Here is a 24,403-nt window from a genome sequence, read left to right as displayed (position 1 = left end):
CCACTACACAAGTTGTCAGGACTATGTCATTGCCAATGAAAAACTAGGTGTAGTTCAGATGATTCAAATATCTATATCAAAAAACAAAAATATTAAAAAGCCTGAGCAATTCCTTCCCATACAGCACAACTTACAGCACAGAGCATCAGCAAGAACAGCTTTAGGCTTTCCTACACAGCAAGGAAAAAACATACAAACAGCACCTGGACTCAGCACATGAAAGAAAAATATAGAAAAGAGTTACTGTGCCTATAATTGTAACATCCCCAATGCCTCTTGGCTTTCAAACAGGGTGCGAGGTCTAGGCACCCATTTTCTTGGCAGAACAGTATGGAGCAAGATCTAGTCTTTAAGTTTCAAATGCATGCCATTTATTGGTGATCTCAAACTACCTGCTAGGAGACGAAACAAGGACTGGTAATGAGAAAAGACAAGGCTGACTGACCATAGTAACTAAGTTGTTTCAGAACATCTATGGTAGATATCAGAAAACAGCAGAATAACACGCTGGAGAAAGGGGACCTTGGAAAGCTGGTGCCGCAGCTGCTTTGCTGTGCTTTTGTTGCTACAGAGCCTGCCAGTTTAACACATTTACAAGCCTTAAACTAAAATGATGTAAAAGCAGCTAAGAAAAATCTCTGCAGCTCTCAAAACCATGGTGAGCTTAAGAAAAACACAGAAACAACAGAATAACAATCTGTTCTCAATTCTATAGCTTTTTATAATGCATTATCATTTTTATTACCATAGAACCTTCTGCTTCAGCTTTGTCTATTATGATTATGAATTCATAAATTAATAAATACAGTATTTCTGCCATATCTTAATATCTAGAATCACGTCTTCTGGCTGAAATTCAGACATCTGCTGGCACTGTCAACATATGCTACACAGATTAGTAGCGGCAATGATATCAGTAATAGTTGCAGCAACATGGAGACAATCCTTAAGAAAAAGTATACACTTCAGTTTCAATGGGAAAACACAGTTCATGCTGTCCCCTCCATTTCTAATTCCAGGCCAAAGCTCTAAAATTAGACTCAAGAGATACAACAAAATCAGGATGTGACTGCCCATTAAGGACTTAGAGAATTTAAGCCTTAAAAACAAATTGGAAAAAAATAATCTATTTAAAGAACTTGCTGCTAACAGAGACTACTGCTTAAAACATCAAACACAGGAGCCCGACTTCATAGCATAAACACGAGAAACCAACAGGTTTTAGTTTCTATTCAATCTTTTCTACTGTGACAGAAGAATCTTCATTGGTCCTTGTCACCTGCTGAAGAGAAGCCTTTGAGAAATAAGGGGTGGCTTATATTTTTCAGATTCATTAAGCGTTAAGGCTGGAATTTTTCAAATTACTGATGTTTTTGTCTACTTCTGGGGCAGCGCTTAACAACCACGGGTGCCAAGGTAGGAAAAAAGCCTATAGTACTGAAATTCTCAATAACAATAGTAATTCGAAGAAGAATAACAATGGACTAAGAAACAAACATATATAATTTCCTCTTAGTTTGAAAACAAATTAAAATGACAATCTACAACTCTTTCCTTGCATGCTTGTAAAAACAAAACAAAACAAACAAAAACTAAAAAGCTTATGGTATTCCAAACACAAAACAAAAAATGTCTGCAAAATTCAGATAAATACTGGTCAAGCACCCTATGCTTATTTCTGTGCAAATGTGTGGGCAAGACCTCCACCACTTGCAACGACACTATATGAGCAAAATGTGTTTGACGACTCCACCCTGTGTTGGATCAAGAATGAATGCTCTGGGGCTTCGAGTCACCTTGAGAAAGTTTCTTTATTCAGAAACAAAGTTCTTTACATACTGGATTAAACTGCAACAGGTAATATCTGTTGAACAAAGATCATCCTTCTACATATTTATACTGATTATTATGAATACTGGTATTTTCAATAATAAATAACCACAAACTAGGGTCATCAGAATAAGGAGCCTTATTCTTCATTTCAACTCTAACTCATAAGAAACACTAAATAAGAATGATCTCATTCAATCCAACCTGTTTCTCCATTCCCCTCTCCTTGCTCCCAATAACTGCTTATTAAAATAGAAATAAAAATCAAAGCAGCGTCCAAAGTACTCAGTGGGCAAATATTGTTACATTGAGACGACTGATTTGTATGATTGTCTCTGAGTCAGAAAGACACATTAGCACTAAAAAACTAGGTGTGATCTCCCTTCCAGTTGAACTTCATTAACTTCTTGGGAATTATGACAATATCTAATGCACATTTTAGAATTTTCCCCAAATCAAAATACTCAAAATCATTCTGCATCTACTTTCTCATTGTTAGAATGGCTGAAGATTATTAATATATCCAGTTATGGATTCATTATATCAAAAAGTATTGTGCAAGTAGGTATATCCCAGGCATTTTACTCAGGTTGAAAAACAAACAGTTTTTCTGTTGAGATTCCAAAATTTGGTTTAATAAGAGTAAATCCTATATAATAATATAAAGGCAAAGATGCTGGCAACAAAAGCCCTTATATATATATATATGTATGTATTTTTTTTTTTCTGTGTAAGACTGGAAACCAGTGTGTTTTATTGTATTATGATTGAAGCCATTAAAATGACATTCCAACAAGATGAGTCATCATGTATTGCCAGAAAGAAAATACATTCAATACATACAGAAATCACAAGAAATAAACCTATTCTTACTGTTAGTTGTGAGAAACCATCCTAGAAAATGGTGTGACAGGAACTGACCTGCTTTTGAAAGGGGAAAAAAAAAAAAATCTACTAACTTTTCACAGATAAAAGGTTTTATTTCCTTCTATAATATTTCTGTTTTTCAAAATGCTATCAGCAGGTGCACTAGATTTCAAAAACCTCTTGTCCTTCATCACATATAATTGTGCTGCATATTATATTAAGAAATACAAGCAGAGGAATGTAAGTGATGGGAGTTCAATTAAACACAGCATAATATCTGTTGCATAGAAAGTGATTCTGCAGATGAAATCAGGTTCTAATGAGAGAAAAAAGGAATACATTTTCACATATTTTTAATTACATAGAATTTCCTCAAACACGATTTTTAATAATATATTCCATTAGGTTAACATCATATTTAAAGAAAGTGCATTTTCTGATTTCATTTTAAGTCTGATTTTGAGCAATTATTGTGTCATTGTTCTGCAGTAGAAAGGTTGAATTCATTTACTGTGTGGTTATGCTAGTTATGATTGATGTCGCTTCTCCAAATGATAAACCAATCACCCCGATGATGTAATGTCATTTTAAGAGTGCTATAATCACATTTCTCTCAAACTGGAAGCTCTGATGAGTTGTAACAAAGATTTATTGCAGATTAAAGGCCTTCATAATATCAACAATAGATTGCTCATTTGATGGAAGGTTTGATTAGGTAATTTTTTTACGCAAATGAGTTTTCCAGACATATTAAGAATGGCTATTGTGAAGGGCACAGGGCAGCACATGTGGATGACTGTCACCTCATACCCAAGAAGACTCATCCTAGACTTGTTGAGGAGTTATCCTCTAATTGTAGAGATTGAAGCAAGCAGAAGTGTACAATCAGACAAACAAGAGGACACTTCTTCTACGATGTAATCAGTACCAGATTTCTGCAAATATTTCATCTTCAGCATGCACTTCGAAGACCGTGATAGAAATGTTTAAAGAACAACTTAGAAAGTACTAGCAAATGTTTATTAATGGTCAAATATCATCTGGAATCTGAGCTTGAAATCTTAATATCTTCAAATCTTCCTTTTTAACCCAACCCCAAAATTAAACCAAGTATTTAAATTTATTTACTGTCTCCCAAATGTCTGGATTTTTGTTGCTAAGTTACCACAGGACCTAAAATAGATTTTAAAAAAAATTTTAAAAAATAATAATGAAAAAAACCAAAACATAGCATTGTCTACCATTCCATATTACGTAGATGGTAAAAAGCTACTCTGAAGATCTTTCGAGAAAAAGGATGAACCACAAAAAAGGTGAGCTTTTCCAATTTGAGTTATATGTAACTATCTGTGCTATTTTCTTATAATCTCTATCAAGGAAACATTATGAGAACTACATAAAAGAAAAAAAAAAATGCAAGTAAATTGCTTATTAGTTTCCAGAGGATGCACTAAATCAGAAGAGCTCATGCTATAGAGCACTCTCAGTGGTGAGCAAACAATTACGCATATGCCTATGGTTAAAGAAAAAAAAAAAAAAAAGGAAAGCTGTTTTTTAAACCCCAAAAAAGTCTTTAAATATTATATGAATAATTATTAAAGAAAGAACTGAAATATTTTGGGAAAAAAAAATGTTAAAATGCAGAATGAACAAATCAGCCATTCATAAACAAATCAAAGCATATCTCAGCATGCCAAAAAGGTTCCTTGGGTCAGTGCACAGTAACAGGTGGGAAACACAAAGTTTTTTAAGGATATAAGGAAACAATTACTATTATTTAAAATGAAACATAAAGAGTTCTTCCATCAAATTTTCAATCAATTTTCAGAGTCGTTTCACTGCCACTTCCTTCATCTGGCTTCACAAGAAAAGCCACACTGGCTCACTCCTTGTCCACAGTGACTATAAATACCAAATACCAAGTATTCAAGTATTGTCCAAGTCTTTTCAGTTTCTTCTATGTAGCAACCCTTACAAACTGTTTGATCCACCAACACATCCTTTAGACAATGTTCTCTGTTTTGTTCTTTATTCCTTTCTTTGGCTGCCCACATTCACCTGCTCCTGAACTCTGAGATGAAGCATCCGTGTCCCCAAGAACTCACCCTGACTGGCAACGCTCCATCACTGCCTGGTGAACCTGAGCTGCTTTTTCCATTCTTCATGTTTCTCTGCCCTGAATTTCTTCTGCCATTTCATTGCCCTGTTACTCGGTTACTTGTGATTCTTCACACCCTGCCATCAGCCACCTCTCTTACCCCAGCTCACTATCTTCTCCAGGAATCTTCATGTCCCATAAAAATTCATTGAGGAGCTCTAGCTTCTGCTTATTGTCTTTCAAATAACTACTTACCATGCAGAAATCTTCCCTCTTACCCTATATGTCAGTTTAGCTGCCTTAAAAGAACTTAGTGACAGATTTTGCTAAGACTGTTGAAAATACTAAGACCTCTCATCAACTAGATCACACTTATTCAGAGATGGCTGACCCCTTCAAAGAGCTCTTCAGTGTTTCTAAGGCAGGAGTACCCTTTACAGAAGCTACACTGACTCATTAAAGTTAGATCATATCAACTTTTTTTCCCCCCGTTTCTATGGTTTCTACCAAGTTGCCCATTACAAATTTTGAGGTCTGCAGCTCCCCAGATGCCCCTGAACCTCTTAAAAAACACCCTCAAAAGCTGTATCATATTTTTCACCCTCTAACCTCAAGTACCAAGAAAGCATGCTCGATCTCTGAATTATTATTTCTTTCTGTAATTATATTTTAACATATCTGAATGGATCATAGGGTTAAAGGATAACTCAGGATGAAAGGAACCCCAGGAGGTCTCTAGGCCAGCCTCCTGCCAAGCAAAGGCAGCTCTGAGGTCAGACCACGTAGCTCAGGATTTTAACCAGCCTGTACTTGAAAACCTCCAAGGACATCAACTGCACAGGATCTCTGGGCAACCTGTTCCAATTCAACGCTTAGGGAAAAAGCTTTACCTTATATCAACTCTGAATCTTATGTTGCAGCTTCTACTCATTGTCTTACCCTGCCAACATACACCACCAGCCACTAGTTAAAAGGTATCGTTCAAGTGTATTGTACAGATCCACAAAGGCCAACAGTTCCTATCTCTGATACTGTGCAGATCTGTATTTTTACAGTATAGAGTGACCCTTGAGCACATCAAAAACTGCATATGAAATATAACTTACAGTGTTTAGTTAAACAGATAGGAACTGCACAATAGATATCTATGTTCAAAAAGAAAAAAGGCAAAAAATAAGGAGCTCTAATAGCCGCCTTTTGTTTTGCCTGTATTTCCAGAAAGAGATTGTATCTTCATTTCTCAGATTTTGGCTGTCAAAATGAAAAGTCAGCATCTGTTACCAAAAAAAAAAAGAAAAATGAAAGAAAGAAAACCGTAAGCACTACAGATTATATAACTGATAGCAGAGTTGGTAACGTTTTAAAAGTGGTCTAAAAGAAAAGAATTCATGTGCTGAATAACAGCAGTATGTTAGTTAAATGTGACACTGGAAGTGCAGAATCAGACAGATCCTGAAACAAGAACAGACATAGAATGGCGGAAGCAACACACATTTTTAGCTACAGAACTTCATCATCTCCATGAGATACTGGACTAGCCTATGTATAACAAAGAACCTTTGTGCATACATCTCTCTTCTACAGGATCCATCAAGGAACACAAGAACTACTTTAAAAAATAAAACCCACTGATGACAAGAATTCAATAATATTTTTTACACTACTTATAGCACTCCTAAACCAAAAAAAGCTCACTATAGTAAAATGAAGGAAAAATATATATGATGTATGGCATTTCCAAAAAAGGTTTTCTTGAAATAAAGCAGTAGGATTTTTGTTTGACTTGTTCCCACATAGCCTTTCAATTTTTTGGTGATGTAAAAACACATTTGCAAATAAAAAAGAAAACAAAACACTCATAAAACAAGCACAAACATGGCACAAACAAACTTCATATGTTTGCAATTTTCTTACCACTGCTGGAAGTCTGCTGTGGACCTGAACACGCTCTTAGCAGATATGAGTTAGGAGAGAACTCCTCATCTGGATTGGTGTCCATGATTTGATGGGACGTGTTGCTGTCTAGCAATGGCATCTGGCAGCTAACTGGTGGTGGATTATGAGAACTGGGCAGCTGAGCAGATGGGAGAAGGCTAGACGAGGATGTAGGTGGAATGGGACGACCTGGGAAAGAGGACAGAGGGATCAAAGATCAGCAATGAGTGTAATGAAGAAAACCCAAACAGCCGAGTAATTGCACTGTAACTGCCCCTTGTTACATATGAACACTGCTGTGCAGAGCTACAAAAGCTGTCCACTGGTAGGAGCCTGTCCCTTTATACCACGTGAGTAGCTATGTTGTGAATTCATTCAAAAAATCTCTCCAGAGCCTCAGGTTGTGGGGATCAGGTGGGCAGATGCCAGGTGAATGGAGGCACCGCACGCAGAGGGGACCACAGGACTGGAAAGGAATTATTCCATTTGTAGAGATGGACTAAGCTGGAATATGGGTTGGAAATTCTTAAGCTTACCTGTCCGTTCCCTCTCATTTCTTGCTGCACGGTGCTGCAGGGACAGAATTTCCTGCCTAGCTCATCAGATAGATTAATTTCAACCCTGAAACCACACTCTTAATGTCTGCGATACACCTCAGCCCACTGTAACAATGTATTTTTTGTCAATTAAACTAAGGGCATCAAGTAAATAAAAAAAAACCCATTCACACTTATTTAGTCTTTGCTTTTATAAACTTTCCTCTCCTAAGTTTATATCCATCCATTCCATCCAATGCACACAGATGAAGACAGGGTGGGTTGGTTGGTTTTTTCTTTCTTCTTCTTTTTTTTTTTTTTTTTTTTTTTTTGTTTTTTTTTTTTTTTCTCATTGCCTATTAGAATATGAGCATTTGTAGGGTTGAGAGTAAGAAGAGAAACACATACTCTGATCTCTGCAAGTTTATCTAGTGCACTGGAGAAATTGTTCATGAATAATTTATACACAGGAAAATATGACCTCTGTGATACAGCCAAAGTCTGTGAGGCAGAGAGACCTGCTGCACGCCAGCTACAAATGTTGAAACACAGCAAAACTACACAAAATGGTGCATCCTTATTTCCATTGCTCTTAAAGAAACAGTAGCACAACAAGCGCACACTGGCTTTACATCTTCGTTTTTGGAATCAAGAACCCCTCACTTTCTATGAATTACACTCAAGTTTATACAATTTATTTATCTAGACTCACACATCAAATTCCAAACGAGGAAAAAAGAAAATCAAGGAAAAAAAAAAAAAAAGAAACAACTCCATCTATCACATATAAATTTTAATTGAGGAGCAGCAATCAACCACAGGAACCCACAGAAAATGATAAAACTTTCACTGCAGGGTATCAGCAAATAGCATGAACTACTTGCTTATCTTCAAAAGGTTTAAAATAAATACCTGGAGACAGGCAAGTGACTATTATGCTTTTTTATTATTATTATATTTTTAGCACTGGATAAATCAATGATAAGACTAAATGACAAAGTTATATAAGAGAAATGGGTTTAAGCTACTCCACAGTAACCCCCCAACTACTGTCTTTTACGCTAGAGAAAATTCAATATGCATTGAATATTTTCATTGTAGACTTGCATTTACTAGGAAATAATTCTAATATTGATGACAGGAATAATTACTGTTATTATTCATGATTATGCTATTCTTATGAAATATTACAGTGAATATCCCAAACATTCAAGGCAAGAGATTGAACAAAACCAGTTTCTAATTATTTCTTCGCAGTGTTAGAAACAAGCAGAGAGGCTGAGGTTTGACACACCTCAGACAGGGATGTGACACTGTGCCCATTGTGTGCATTTCATTTTCACGTATTCTGGCTCTACTTCAACATTATGAAGTTAAAAGAAGCACCTTATAATTTTGAAATCTGCATTTACTGTATCATATAGAAATACTTCTGTATTATAAAAATGTTGGATGTGTGAGTTGGTGACATGAAGGGCAAAAGATTTTGCCTCCTGTGTAAACTACACATGGTATTTCAGAGAAATTTAAATAAGTTTTTGCCAAATACTTTGAGAGAAATTAAAAGAAAAAAAACAAACACAAAACAAAACCAAGAATTGTTTTGCCAAGAAAACTAATCACATTGTTATTTCCATGAAATAATACAGCCCAAATCCCTGAAGACAAGGTAGAATGTCTAATTACTACAGCTTTGTTTATAGCTTGGAGGAAACAGAAGGTATCAAGTTGTTAAAACATTGCATTGTTTTGGTGGGAAACTGGCTCCTGAGGGAGGTTCGTCCATAAGCACATGTTAATTGACCAACATAAATGTGTGCTAGCCACAGAACCTATCACCAGACTGTCCTGGTTAGATTTCCTAAGCAGCAGCCAAATTTGATCAGAACTTCTTCTAGTGGTTGGGAACATTCCTGATGTTTCTGTCAGGCTGATTTTTGGCATTTCCTAAACATCAGACTCCCAGTAGAGCCTTTCCAGTTGGGGGGCTCCAGTAGAGCCGCTTCCCTCTGCATTGCTCTGCAACCCCACTCCCTGAAACACACATGAATAGCTTAAGACACTCAAACTTTTGCAAAATTTGGTGGGAAGTGAGTTGAAAAACTACTGCAGAGGAAGAGAAAGAGACACTATTAAGCTTTGTTGTCCTAGGAAATGAATCTAAAGGGTAACTATCTGCACTACCGTAGTTGAAAGAATGATTGTGAAACTACAAAAGAGAATTGAACATCTGCAGTTAGGCTGTAAAGAGCATGACAGATACTATTTATTTGTTACTATGCACTCTTAAGTCAACAGTAATGGGTTCAATTCATACTACTCAATATTAATACCTTGGTCAAATAAGTTCAATGTATTACTGTATCATTTAAAGTAACAGTCAAAGCTTCGGAGGTTTTATAAACCTGAACTTCTTGCCAGACACATTCATGTGTCTGCAGGTACCTTAACAGTTGGATTTGGAAACCCCCAATCTCCTGAAATGGTTCTAAATTTCCATCACTTCACAAAGGGACGTGCAATACCTTACAGTATTATAACACACACTGTGATGTATGGCAACATCAGTATTCTCTTACACTGCTGTTTTCAAAAGATAAATCCATCATGTAAACCAAAGTTCATGCATTTTGGCTCTACTCTTCAGACATTAATGTGATAAAGCTTCTATGAATAAGATTTTTATCTATTTGTGCATTCACAGAAACCCTATGTAATAGATAATTAAGTCTATTGACAGCAGTAATGTACTTGTGTGATCTACCCAAAGAAACATAAACCAGATACAAATACTAGAAGGGGAATCCAAATTCTAAAAGATGATATATTACAATTTTAATAGTAAAACTTAGTTATTTCTTCAACTATCTGCTCCTATGTATGGTCATACTGCAGATACTCATGCATGGCAAATACTCATACAGATACTCAATGCAGTATTGGTAAAGCATTTTTCAAAAGAAAGCAAGCAGACAAGAACAACAACAACAAAAAAACCCTTTTCTTCCCCTCCGTGCCCCCACCCCCTAATTTCTCCTGTCATTTATCTTATCTTGCTACTTAGAGTAAAAGAAAAACCCTGATAACTGTCCTGGAGGGCATTCTGAATTGGGAGAGCTTTGGGTTTCTATGCCACATGGCATCTCATTCTGCAGTGGCCTTTTTTACCATCTTATCACTTATATTCCTTTTTTCACCTAAGATAACATAGCAGACAGCACAGACTTAGTATTGCCTTTTTTTTTTTTTTTTTTAAACCAGAATCACATCTTTCTTCATCAGCCCAGGAACTTTTACGAAACCATTTCTCAATTACTGCTACATTATAAGTCCCTAAGGCTTCAAATCTGCCATAGAATCAACATTCAAAAATTGTGCCACACTTGTAGCTGGTAATGATGCCACAGATCCACAACAACATGCAAAAAAGCTGAGTACGCAGGTGAGACACAGGAGCGAGGAATTCCTTTATTCTCCTTGTGAAGGAGAGCTGCACAGCCCACCAAAGGCTCAATAAGGCACAGGCTCCCCTGTGTCAGTGTGCCACGTGTGGTCACACTTTAACGTGGTACCAGGGTGACAGAGCAGACCGGCTCAGCCCAGACACTTCCAAGGCAACTAAGAAGAGTTCAGTTCATTGTAATAGCAATAACACGTTTGGGAAGAGAGTCTCCTCGCTGCTAGCCTAAAAGACCAAAACCCATCACCAGGAGAAAAAAATAAAAATAAAAAAAAAGAAAAAGGGCTGCTTGCAATCACTTCTAGCATTAATATACATAAATAAGAGACATCATCAAAAACCAGCAGGTTTCTTATCAGTTACTGAAGGATTTTTGAGATGCGCTTCCCATAGTCCCCCTTCTTTCTTCTCCTGCAAAGGACCAATGGAATTTGACGGGTGAATAAAAGCCCGTGTGTGTGTGTGAAACCCAGGACTCTATATTCCACCACGGTGCATGACAGGAAGCAGGGAACAAACATGACAAAACCCCCAGAATTTGAGAATTTTGACTCATGAGCAGTCTCTGCGTAAATACGCATTACAAAATACATCTTGAAGAGTTGTTAAGTAACATTTCACCTAACTGTAATATAATATTATATTACCACCTAACAAAAACATAGACATAATTGTATTTGTATAAATATTTATATATTTACTTACACACATTTAGACAGATATACATACTATACAAAAAAATAACATTATTTTAAGAGGTCTAAAGGATCAATCCAGACTCCTTCAGTAGCCATTCCACCATTAACTTTGCCAGGAGTGAAGATGACAACCTTTTCCTTGCCATCCCACACTCCTAAGTTACCCATTTTAACATAAAACTTCTCTCCAGAGAAAATATCTGCATGCCAGAGATGGTAAATACGGACCTCAAAGCTTACTGTACCTGCAGTGGAATTCTCAAGCTCTTCCTATCAGGAGAATCTCACTTTTAAGGTCAGCACATGTGTAGCAAAAAATCATTTGCAGCATATCACACTGAGAATTTCATTTACCTGGACAGCATATCTTCATTGATAAATTACATTTATGAAGGCATCTTCCTATGTATGGAGGCTTTTATAAGCAAAATCAAGTTACAATAGCTTTAAACAGTTGGTGATCTTCACAATCAAGAGGTTATGATATAACTGTTTTGAACTTCTCTAAGGGTATTTTGTACTTCTCTAAGTTAGGGTATCTGTTGTTCATGCAACAAATAAACATAAATGATCTGTAATAACTACAGTTAGTCACATATATTACTATCAATAAAGTCACTTATGTCTTTCTTCTACAGCTCTGCTCCCAAGGGCCAGGACTCCAATAGGAAAGATACACACAAGCTAAAACTCACTGTGCAATCCTCGACATATTAGACTGCAGAAAGAAGAGAAACTTTCAGATAACTGTTCTTTCTGAAGCAACTGTTTGGAAGATGTCATAGCATTCAAGTATTAACGCAGGAAGCTGGGGAAGTAAAAGTGGAAGGAGATGAGCTGTTTATACATAACTGATGGCATCAAAACAGAGACTGCAAAACATCTAATTGGCAATAAAGATTTTGACATTTACTGATTGAATCTGATATTCGTGTTACACGGATACGAAGTCTAGAACCTATATAAAGTAATCCTATAAAATTATCTTAGCGACTTCTGTGATAGACAGAATCAGCAGCAGCAGTTGCTGCGCTGCTCATATTTACTACAACTATTCAAAGACTGTTATCCAGTAATGGCATTGACTGGACGTGAACTAGAGGGGATAAGAGGAAGGATCTGATATTCCCCTCCTGGTGTCCCTCGCTCCAGGCTCAGAGCTGGAGAGCCAAGGGAATGGATGTGGGGAGGGCAGCAGGACCCGGCTCTGGGGGTACCAGCACCGACACTTCCCACGGCATTTCTCAGTCAGCCAAACTGAGGCACCTACATTGTCGGCAGCGTTAAGTTCACTTCAGAGTGAGAAATGTTGCTAAATGTGTCACAAAACAACTAGATAACGTAAGATGCATGTTTTTGCAGTGCAAAGCATTATAAACTAAGCAGGCAGCTGATAAAGGGGAAACTCTCCTGAGGTGTGGCACATTCAGCAGACTGCTATTCCTGCCCAGAATAACTGCTTTCTGCAGGAAAAAAATCCCGTCCTTCAAATATTTGTGCAAAGCATGTCTTGCCAGTGGGCCGGGCCCTCATAAGCAGATTCATATTTAATAAATTAAAGAGATATTGTCATAACTGGCATAAGGATTATAAATATTTTGTATTTGATGAAATTACTACAGTTAAGCGACAACAGGAAAAATCACCCGTTTTCTGTGTAAAAACAGCATCTTTTATTTTTGTAGCTAAAATGGCATTAGTACTTCAGCGCAGGGGAGGCCAGGGTGGAGCCCCAGCCGGCAAAGCTTTTCTCAGGGGAGAAAGTCATTGTCCCCCAGCGCTGAGCAGCCGGTACCGCCAGCTCCCTGGAGAAAGAGGAGATGCAGCACCTGGCAGATCCCTCATGGGGCAGGCAGCACTGCTCATCCAGACACAAAGAGGACACACTTAACCCCTTACTGATCAGGCTGCATTTCAAGTTGACAGGACAAAACAAAGCCAAAAATGAAGTCTGCAAGAAAGAGAAAGAAAGAGATCTAACAATTTGTGATCATTTCCTTCAGCATCAAGTTGCTTTCTGTTGCCTGAACTCCTGTGGCATGCTTCTTGTTTGGTGTTTGTGGGGGTTTGTTTGTTTATTTTTTCCCTTTAAGGCAAACAACCTTCAAAACGGCAAAAAAGAAAGATATCAATCAGGATTTGGATGACAGAGTTATCACTGAAGAAATGTACTTCCAGTGGTTCTGAAGTTCCTGTCTCTCCAAAAGCAACAAATGAACAAAACCAGCCAAGCTAAGCAAGACGTTTTCACAGAGTCTATTTCATAAGAGCCAAAGGAGAAAAGAAGGTCATCCTAAAAGTGTGGGGTTGTTACTCCTGCACAGAACTGTTTATTGATGTTTTTAGATATTTCTCTGCATCAAAATGGATGGTTAGGGCAACTAAGGATGATGTTAATATCGTCTCATTGCACCAGGGTAAGACAGAAGGTGGCTTTGAAACGTTCAAAAGAGAACACCAAAAAAGAGATGTAGACACAGTAAGTCATCATCTGTGATGTACGTAACAGCAAATCAGCAAAGGTAAACCAGTGCTATGGCTTTGTATCTTTCCCATTGAACAAAATGAACAACACCCCATGTGCCTTACTTAGTTTTTTTCAAGACTTTTGTTACACAAAAAAGCTCAAAATCCAAGGGAACGAATGAACAGAGTGAAGACAATTTGGAAAAAAAAAAAAAAAGTAACTACAGTATAGGCAAGAACATGCTCCAAAAGGCAATTTGTACCATTAGACAGAAAGGATTTCAAGCTCTGGTCAGCAGGTCCCTGCGAGCAGAGCAGCAGAGCCTGTGTGGCGCAGAGAGCCCAGCTCTGCCATCCGCACCAACACACCGCAGCTTCTGCCCGGCCAAGGCGGAAATGGTGGAGGTGTTTGTGGAGCGAGATGTTTGTGTCCACAACCACATCTTTGTGGATGCATGTGTGACGGGTTGGCTACTGTCCACTCTGCTCCCTGGGCTTGTTATACCATCCTTCCGAAGGACTTCACTTAGGGCCCTGAAGTCTTCCCTCCTGTATTTTTTTGGCGTTTTTTTCATTTTGAGGCGGTTGAAATACTGAAAGGTTGGTGTTGCAATTCCCCAGAGCAGCAGGAGCTGCAGCTCCAGCACCGCGCTGACACGTGAACTCCTGCTGCGTTCAGGGCGTGTGAAGGCAGTTAGGTTGGCAAGATCTCCAAAGACAAGCCTGAATCCCAACTCGGTGCAAGCTGCATCCATTCCCTCCCCTCTCAAGCAGGCAATGGAACTAACTCTTCTCTCAACCACACCCAGGCTCCCCAGAGCATTTCTGTGAAACGTCAAAAAGCAAAATCAACTCCAAGGGGACTGAAGCCCTCAGGAAAAGGCCACTGAAGAGATGATTGCGTACCTGCCAAAATCTCTACCTCCTTTATGAAAATATGAAAGGCGGTAACAGAGGATGATCTGATGCGGCATAAAATAAGAGTTTAGAAAAAATCCTTAAATTCACATTGTACAAGCAAAATAGCGCATTTGTTTAGAAAGCGTAATCCTAGAAATCGTGATCTTACCTATGCAAGCATAACATTTTAATAGCCTAGAAAGTAAAAGGTTGTTCAGATAAAATAAGGCAAAAACTCAAGGCTATTTCTTCTTATGTACATGTTACAATTTGTATTTACATTTCCAAGCAATCCTACAGGGTGGTGAGCAGGGGCAGAAATAAATCAAGAAAATCCCAAACAAAACAAAATGTTCCTAGATTCTTCATGACAGTAAGGCATAAAGTCTCATTGGTTTAGCACTGTTGCAGTTCCAGTTAAATTTTGCTGGCAGGACAAGCAATTGTTTATAAGGTATTATATGTGCTAGGGGAAAGAAAAAAAAAAAAAAAAGAAAAAATTAAAAATGGCAACCAGGTTCCGTTAAAATAACCCAAAACCTAATGTTAAAATACATTCATATTTAATATCCTCTTTCCTGTCCTCTGAAGTAGAACCATTTACTGCACAGCCAGGAATACAGTTTGAGAACTACAGATAACAGAGAAGGGACAAATCAATAAGCAGCAGCACATCCTGGCCTCTATTTTTTATTATGAATCCATTCTACAAGCTTGTTCAAGTTTTCTTATGTTCCTTAAACCATTTGACCCTCTGTACGTAGTTAATATTTCCTGAAATACTGCACGTGTTATTCTTGGATATGAAAATCACTGTACCGGTGCAAGATACTATCATTACTAAAATATATGCAGAAGAATAAGACTAAATTGGAAATCAATCACTTCTCTTCTGACTTCCAGTGTTAGAGTTAAATTAATTTTCCTAAGCAATCCGTCTACAAAATATATCTGTTTAATGGAATTTGGATATTAAAAATAAGTAGACAGTCATGACTTAAAAATTATCTAAACCAATTCAGTATGTAAAGGAATAATTCGCTGCTGTCAAAAGCTAATGTCACTTAATTCTTGTCTTGTTAAATCATCTGATGCCCCTTTCTTTTTTAGTTAAACAAAGATAAATAATAAAAACAATTTACAGCTAGAAGATGTTAGGGTTTTGCAGCTGTTCAATGTCTTTTGGGCAGATTAGATTCTGTAATGAGAAGTTATAAGCCTCATTTTATAAAAGCTGTTGCTGTCTTGGGAAAAACATCAGTGAATAAGATTAGAAAACGCCTTTCCTTCGTGAACCTATTACACTCGCAAGCTGATTACTTGGCATATGTTTGGTACTTTCATAGCTGGAAAACAGTAATTTGTTTCAATGATTTTTTTCCATCACTCAAAGTCAAAATGTCTTCTCTAATATTACTGTACCTCTGATGTAGCCGGTAAAATCAGAGCACGGAGAAGCAGACAAATCCACACGGGCATAACTCCCAGGAACTTGCATTAACTTACTTTCCTTAGAAAAGGTCCTCCTGATCTAACTATAACCAACAACTTAACTCATCAACTGCCTGTTCCTTGTGGGACAAAACCAGCATTCTAAGATTAGGAGGGTATTTGGAAAAAAATTAATACAAGATTCACAACCATTATCACATGTGACTGAATTGTGGAGCTTTAAAAACTGGCAAGAAAGACACTTCCGTATTTATCAATCTTATCAGCTAAGCATTCATGCCAGGGAAATCCACTACAGAAAAGGCTGTCATTAGGTCCTAGGTAGGTAATTATGAGGCACCCTAGGAAATCTACCTCCTTAGATAAAACTACAAGGACTTGATCTGATCTTTATTCTAGAGACACAAAACGTTCACACTGTGCTGTGCTACGAACTTGTTTCCACTATCCAAACACCTCCTGTTTAACTTCACTTTATTTTACTGAAATTCTAAATATTGTTAAACAACCATTCGCGCCATCTCCACTTTATATCCCCCGAACGATGTTGGCTTTACTTCTACTAGAGAAATTTATTTCCTGGAACATTGCAACACTTAGTGATTCAAGTGCCTGGAGTCACTAACAGGTGGGATAAATAACACTATCTTGAACAAACACGAGAAAACTCCAACCTGTAATTATTTAACAAACTCTGTGAAAGTCATACATAGATATTACTAACTAGTGGGAGCTGGATAATGATTAGAGTTTGTATTAACTCTATGCAACCCGCTAAAAAGGCAGCTTTAATTTCTGGTGAAAAAATATGAACAACAACAAGAAATAATCTTAAAAATCTTAAAATCTGCTCTACCATCTAACGCAGTGCCAGTGCTATATTCTGGCTAACTCTGCTCCAAGGTCATTAAAGCCTGCTTTTCTTAGTTACACCTACAGTTTGAATACAGTGTTGATATTTTCTTTCTAATGTGTGCAGAACGCAGTTCTGAATTAGCGCTCAACATCTGCTGTGATACACTCTAGAGGTGTTTGTGTTTTAGCGCTGGGAGATACTAAGGTGCAGTAAGGAAAGTATCAGTATGATGGGAATTAATCTTCCATTACTCTTGATACTGATACTTACATTTACATGATATTATCTTGATATTTACATTTTCCTTGCTCATCTGGTTTCTCCTCTCAAGATCCAATCTTGCATTTCTTACACAGCCTGTACTGACATTAGCAGTAGTTTTGGATGTACAAGGAAACTAAAGGCTTGACTTCCCAGTCACGTATGTCACTGGTGGGATTTTCCAAAGCACAAAAGCGTGTCAGCATTTAACTTCCCTGTGTCTTACTGCATCTTCAGACAGCTAAACTTCTCTTTTTCTTAAACATTTAACAGGTAGTACAAATGTTAAAGACGGTTATGATATTTTACACTGAACATTTGTGTGCCCTGACAAGCAGTTATCAGGCCCTGTAACAGATCCCGCTTCAAGAATGAACATTGCACCACTTAATAGCAAACCACAGCAAAAATCTCAGCTCCCTAAGTCAATGCAAATCACATTTCTGCCTTAAGCACAGTGAAGATTTCACCCTAAGGATCTACAAAGCTTTTGCACAGGGAGAGGCTCCCTGGTCTTTTCCTGATGGGAACACCAGGCTGCTGCTGCTGGTCAGCCAAGTACAGGATGCTCCACTGCGCCGGGGATACAGCTGGAGCTAAACTGCAATTCCACATCCAAGGGAGAAGGGAAATACCATCACCAAGAGGGAGCCAGACATATTCAACCCTTTAAAATCTCTCTCAGTTTTCTGGTAAAGTTGACTGTTTCCGAAGTAGGCATGAAATACAAAAAGTACCCAAATACAGGGTTATGGACAACCTACCGAAGCACTTACAAATGAGAAATTTAAGTGCAGATAAAATTTTGTTCATCCCCAGTATTGAATAAAGTTTGAAATGTTGCCACCCTTGTAAAGTTGATTTCTAGTTCAGAGTTGGGGAAGTAGAACCAAATAAAGAAACAAAGGAAAACATAATTTATTGTTTGTAGGCCATACCTTAAATGAATAGTGGAATCTCCTCACTCTGCTTACATAAAAGCTGAAAAATGATGATTTCTTAAGTGAGGAGGTTTATGTTCAATTTCATTCGATGTGAAAAGATTTAGCCAAAATAAAACCTGAGTGGCAGATTGCAACACAGCACCTATCAGACCATTAACTATTTTCTCGTTTCTGTGCAACACCCTAATTACTGACAGTCTGAGAGAACAGTACAGGAATTTGAAAAGAGAAATTTTCCTTTTAAAGAGCAGAAAATGTAGACATGAAAAATTAGTACATGGAAAAGGGAGCTTCACTCCGCAGTACTAATAAAACCTAAGACCTGATTAAAAGGTATTTGCAAGCACAAAATTAGAATATGTTATAAAGGTAAGAAATATTTTCATTATAGTTACAGTTAAAGTTGTCAGAATGAAGGAACAAAGATACACGTTCTTCCCCTAAAACAAATGGGCTCTGCTCCACCCCTTTTGGTAAAGCAAAAACCCCACTGAAAATCAAGCAGCCTACAGAACAGACTGAAGGTACTATTCTGTTTTTCAGCATGAACTGTATCTTTAAAATAATGACAGTTTCTCTCATCTTTTCCATCTTAAAGCACTTTACAACTACAGCTCAGAAATACATGGACAGAGGAGAACTAAAACAACTAAATCTGAAATACGCTACTTAGGAATCCAAAGTTTGTTTACACCATTAGAAGGCACTCAAATATATATCCCCATAAATGACAAGGTCCCAGCAGCAAATTAACAGGAACAATTTTCCCATCTCAGGAGCTGTCAAGATGGGCTCTGTTAGCCAATTTATCTTACTCCGGCGTATCTCTGGTGCTTGTCAATCAATATGTGAAACATTTGGTGCTGATTGCCATTTTTCTATCCACTTCCTTTTGCCTCTCGTACCAGGCAATTTACTGCAAGTCAATCAAGGTTGAAGCAGACCTTGTTTAAATAAAACACCGTTGAGTTCTTTTCACACCAACAATTTCAAAAACAGAATGAGCTGTAGCTTTTCACATTTACATTTATACTACTTTTTCTGTTTTTCCCGAATGCCATGCTCAAGGCATAAGTCATAACTAAACTCAGCCGAAGGCTTATGGAGAAAACAGTCAGGGAAGATGAACTGAATATTACTGTACATGCTTTCACCATCAGAAATTCGGTCTATCAATGGAGACAGAGAACATGAAAAAGTACTTAAGTAACGGCTTCTTTTTCACCCTTGCTTGAAGTCAGGTCTCCACACCAGAAAAGCAACTTCTAACTTGTCTGAACTTCTTAACTCAGGATCATGATTTCAAATATTCACACTGCAATTTTCAGGTAAGAAGATCTACTCCTGTATTTATAATTGCATGTCACGAATAACATTATGAAGAAAATAAGTTATTCCAACTACAAACTTGGTCCTATGTTAAATATACTGACAGCTCCCCTGTAACATCCAGATGAAACGATCCCACTGCCACCCCAGTCATATCACATCTAACTTCAGCACCTCCTGTAAGCAGTGGACAAATACTGCAGAAATAGCTTCCTTTGCAATAAAGAATATTGCCTCGTGTATAACTGAAACAACATACACTTATCATACATAACAATTAGCAAATAACATTTCTAACGTTTTGTCTTGTTTCTGCACAATTAGACTTGGTTTTACAAATAAGACCTACGTAAGTTTTCTACTGTACAGAATGCTGGTTCAGGTTTTATGTTTACCATGGACTGCAAAATGAACCACATAATCATTTATTACAATGGAGTATAAAACTACTGTCTCCTGAGTTACAGCAGCAATTAAATACCTCAAGCACGCATTTATGTGCTACAGCTATACATACTGACAACAATTTATTCAGTTTAATCATGTTATTTATTAGATCCACATACACTAAATCAAATGATGTACAACAGGAACAAAAGAAAATGCAAGTCGGGTCAACCCTTAAGTTCCCACAAGTCATAATCTTGTAAGAGTAACAGTGGACATTACCCCTTTAAGAACAAAGAGACAAACAAAGTGGCTATGCTACTGTTCTTACTAAGAAGACCACGTGTTCCTCCTGTTTTTAATTTTAAATTATGCAAAGCTATCACACATTCCCCCTTCCAAGATCCAGAGTGCATACACATACAACATATTTTATATTATTTTCTAGTGCATATATGAGATACATGTTAGAAGATAAATATATATATATATATATAGAAACATACACTAGGAAACAAATGGCTTTTGAAAGAGACAAAAATGTTCAGTTCCTTCTCTGGTCAACAATTTACAACTATCATAAAAGTATAAAAGGAGCTTAGATTATTAAAAGGACGCCTGATTTAGGAGTCTCAAATTTGCCTGTAGTCAACACCTTGTAAAATTTCATGGCAGGTATGTCCCTGCTCATTTGCCAGTACCTTGAACTCTAATATCTTCTCAATCTACAGTTGATGTGATAAAATACATAAAACACCTACAAGAGAGTCAAAGACCAACTAAAACATAAAGCAAGTATATTATAAGGCATATACAATCACCAGTCCTATCCTGCGTGGCATTTAAAAATCCTTATCTTATGCCAACACAATGCACGATACAACTCAAATGAGTTCTATATCTCTGTCTTTTGGATAAATAATGCACTAGTGTAATGATAAAGGAAGAAATGTTAAACATTTGAGAACATTAGCATCGTAAGAAGCAAAAACCTCTGGCTGTTTATCTTCACTAGGGGGTTACTGCAGAGAACACTGCCAAGGTAGTCCCCAACGCAAGGATCTGCCTTACATCCTTCCTACGTTGCTGCAAGTAACAGGAAAAAAAAGCCACATAATATATCAGAGTTAAGTGTATACCATGGATATGGGTATTATACAAACACATACAAGTACATACATACATAAGTACATGTGTATGCATATTGGGATAAGTGGTGCCCCAGCCCTACCAACAGCTGACCTTTGAGTTATTTTCAGAAAAAAAAACCCATCTCCTGACTCATGAAAAGGCAGACGTTTGTTTTACCTTATATTGATGTCACTGAGGAAAAACAAAACAAAGTAACAAAACCCCCAAATAACCCCAAAATGCCCAACAAAACAGAGAGTTCAATACAGAAAAAAGTCAAAAACCAGCCTGATTCATCCCAACATCATGTAAGTATATCGCTTCAGTAACAATAGCCAGTATCCCACAATTAAAAAGTATCATAAAGGAAGTAAAATAATTCCAGATTCCTGGTTTAGACTTAACTAATGACAAAAGACAATGGGTGATTTTCTTGCCTAGTCTTCAAAAAAATGCCTCCTACACTAAAGCACAAAGAATAACACTTACATAACTTTTATTTTATAATTTTCAGTGGCAAGAGAACACTTACATATTAAGACATTTTCCATTTATTTCACCTCACATATCTAAAACATCCCTTAAGGAAAAAAAAAAAAAGCCATTTTAATCTTCAGAAAGCTCTGGGCTTATTCAAATCTAAATTGTGCCCCTGGTGAAGGCATGCATGGTATGTTTACAGTCCTCTCAGCTCTGTGGAACTTACTGAGTGCTTGCAGAAATGGAGGTTTACAGCTGGACTCTTATCAATGTAGTGGAAAGACATTTCCTTCAAAATGAAACCAAACACAACAAACAAAACCACTTGTGTTTGCTTACGAACTGTTCAACTTTGCTCATAGCAAAGGTTGTTTTTTCACTGGCATATTTTTCCCCCCTGGTCCTCTGTGCCCCAAATCTTCAGGGGTCTACAAAGACTGAACACAACATTTGATGTATTTTAGGGGAATGTACATGAAGTTAGTAGGACAGACAGGATCGATATGGAGAGAAGCAGCACACAGAACCTGATATATCACCTGCCAGAGGGTTACAAAAGAAGAGTTGGTTGCAAAGGAAGAGTTAGTTACAGTTCTCTCTGTGAAGTCAATCACATATTTCACTATCCTTACCATAGCCAAAACTCCAGGATTTCTATCTGTTTCCATACTTTTTCTTTTCTCCCAACACCAGATTGTTTAAAACCGTAATTTTAACCTCAACTTGCAATTTTAGCTGCTAAGAGATTTGCACTTTCCTGTCTCTCTACAGCCCCAGGGACTAATTGAGAAGATTACCCGAAGGCTTGAGGTCTAAATGCTCAAGGAAGAAAAACCTGCTTATAAAATGATTTCGACAAAGAAGAACGACAGAAATAGAACTAGGAGATCTTTCTGTCACGGGAGGTTTTTAGATTGCAAATGATGGTGTGCAGTATGTGATCACGTGCTGAGAAAACCAGTAATAACACAGTGAGTTTCAGTGATTTCTTCTATTGCAGTACATCGAAATCTAATTGACAGATAAGGAGCTTGTTTTCACTACACATCACAAAACTAAAAAGGAGTCTTGATCTAAAAATATTATAATCTAAGCAGTGGCCAATTTTCTTCTGTCTTTGCTAACTTGCCACAGTGAACAGATGAAATTTGCTAAAGGTATCAAGTTGAAACAGTGCTTCTGTCCAGCTATCACAGAGATCACGTTAAAGTGGTACTGAGGAATAAATGGAGTAGATATGTAAGAGAGACTCATAGACAATTAAAAAAGATGTCTTTTTACCTACACTTAATGAAATGAAAACTAGAAAATCCACACTCTTCTTCTATCAGAAGTCACGACCCCATCAAAACCTGATGTAAAAACTGTCCCAATAAGGTTGGTTAATAGAAACAATACATCACAATCCAGTCCATTCGGAGCTTTTGTTCTTAAACACTTCAGTAAATGGGCCTGTTTGTTAACTCCAGAAGATAATTATGAAGTGCAGTAAAAAATTCAAATTATGTTAATAGGCCAGAGAACAACGGCTGTTTCTGGAATCACTGGCAATTACTAGACATAATGGTTCTCAATTAAGCCGGAGGGTATTTTCCATGATTCATAATTCACAATTTTTAAAGTATCATAAAAATATATAAATGTGAGCTGTTAATAAAACTTTCAGACCAAGAATGTAGATGTTTGTCACAGAAAGTACAACCTATTTTATTTTTATAGTGTGTTTTTCTCTTGTGAATGATATGTGAAGATATTGTTAGTGAAAGGAAGGTAACTATATCGAAGCTATTTCTCATAGAGCTCCTGAGTGCAAGAGCAGCTCTATTCCTTTCTTAAGCAACTTCAGTTTCCCTGAGGAATACAGTCAGCAATCATGCATGTCCCTACCGATTCTATTTATAGATACTACAGATCACTATATAAACTTTAATGCATATGTGGATGCGAACTGGAGGACTTGCTGCTTGTCCACTTTCAGATTTCTATTTCAGATACTTTTCAAGAGAATAAAAGGGACCAAAAGAAAAAAAAAAAAAAAGGGAAAATTAAGGCCTAAAATAAGACCGAGAAATCCTAAGGATCATCTTTCAGTTATAAGCTTGATGCACTGCAGATCTCCAACAATCCAAATAAAACAAATGTCTTTCATAAATGTAGCTGTTAAGGAAAGATCAATAGGCAATAATTACTATCCACACTTCCACTAAAACTGCCACTTAGTTTTCTACAACATGTGTAACCTTGCATTAGGAAAATCGCACATTTAGCAAGTGCTAAATTCCCATTCTATCTGTACTACATACAATTAACTATCAGTTTACCGGAGACAAGACTGAACACCCTAAGTACATATATTTAAACACACATGTGCACATGTGTTTTATTTATCTCAGCCACACCTTACTTTCTCTAATCCAACCAATTCATCTTCCTCCTGCCAAGTAGTGAAACTTCTTTCATTTTTATGCAAATAAATTTGTATACATTTTCCTGAGAAAGAGTAAATCATTCAAGAATAGCTCCTAACTGTAGTAAGTTGTATTTTCATACTTAAACAGCAACTCAAAGACTTGAACCGAACACTGTGAACCAGCAGTGGAAGACAGTCATTCATCAGCCAGATCTTAGGATCTACTGAGAGTCTTGATTGCTCTGACCTCATTAAATGGTACAAAACCATGAGCTACCATAGATCTGCCTCTCTGAATACCTTCCCCTTGAATTTTTTAATAGTTCCACAGAAACTGAAAGGTTAAAGCCAATTAAAAGAGAT

At 37.2% G+C, this 24,403-nt stretch overlaps 1 protein-coding gene across 16 annotated transcripts in view; it reads right to left on the bottom strand.

Annotated features, from left to right (window-relative positions):
• The window catches only part of TENM2 (teneurin transmembrane protein 2), a 645,420-nt gene that overhangs the window by 209,578 nt on the left and 411,439 nt on the right, over positions 1-24,403 (bottom strand). For all 16 annotated transcript variants that reach the window (XM_065030083.1, XM_065030081.1, XM_065030084.1 and 13 more), the window contains one exon: positions 6,710-6,919. In XM_065030083.1, the coding sequence (XP_064886155.1) occupies positions 6,710-6,919 (210 nt within the window). The remainder of the gene's footprint in view (positions 1-6,709; positions 6,920-24,403) is intronic.

This window comes from Columba livia, chromosome 14 (assembly GCF_036013475.1).
Source record: "Columba livia isolate bColLiv1 breed racing homer chromosome 14, bColLiv1.pat.W.v2, whole genome shotgun sequence".
Taxonomy (NCBI): domain Eukaryota; kingdom Metazoa; phylum Chordata; class Aves; order Columbiformes; family Columbidae; genus Columba; species Columba livia.
Note: the sequence above shows the minus strand (reverse complement) of the source record. Positions and strands in the feature narration are given on the sequence as shown.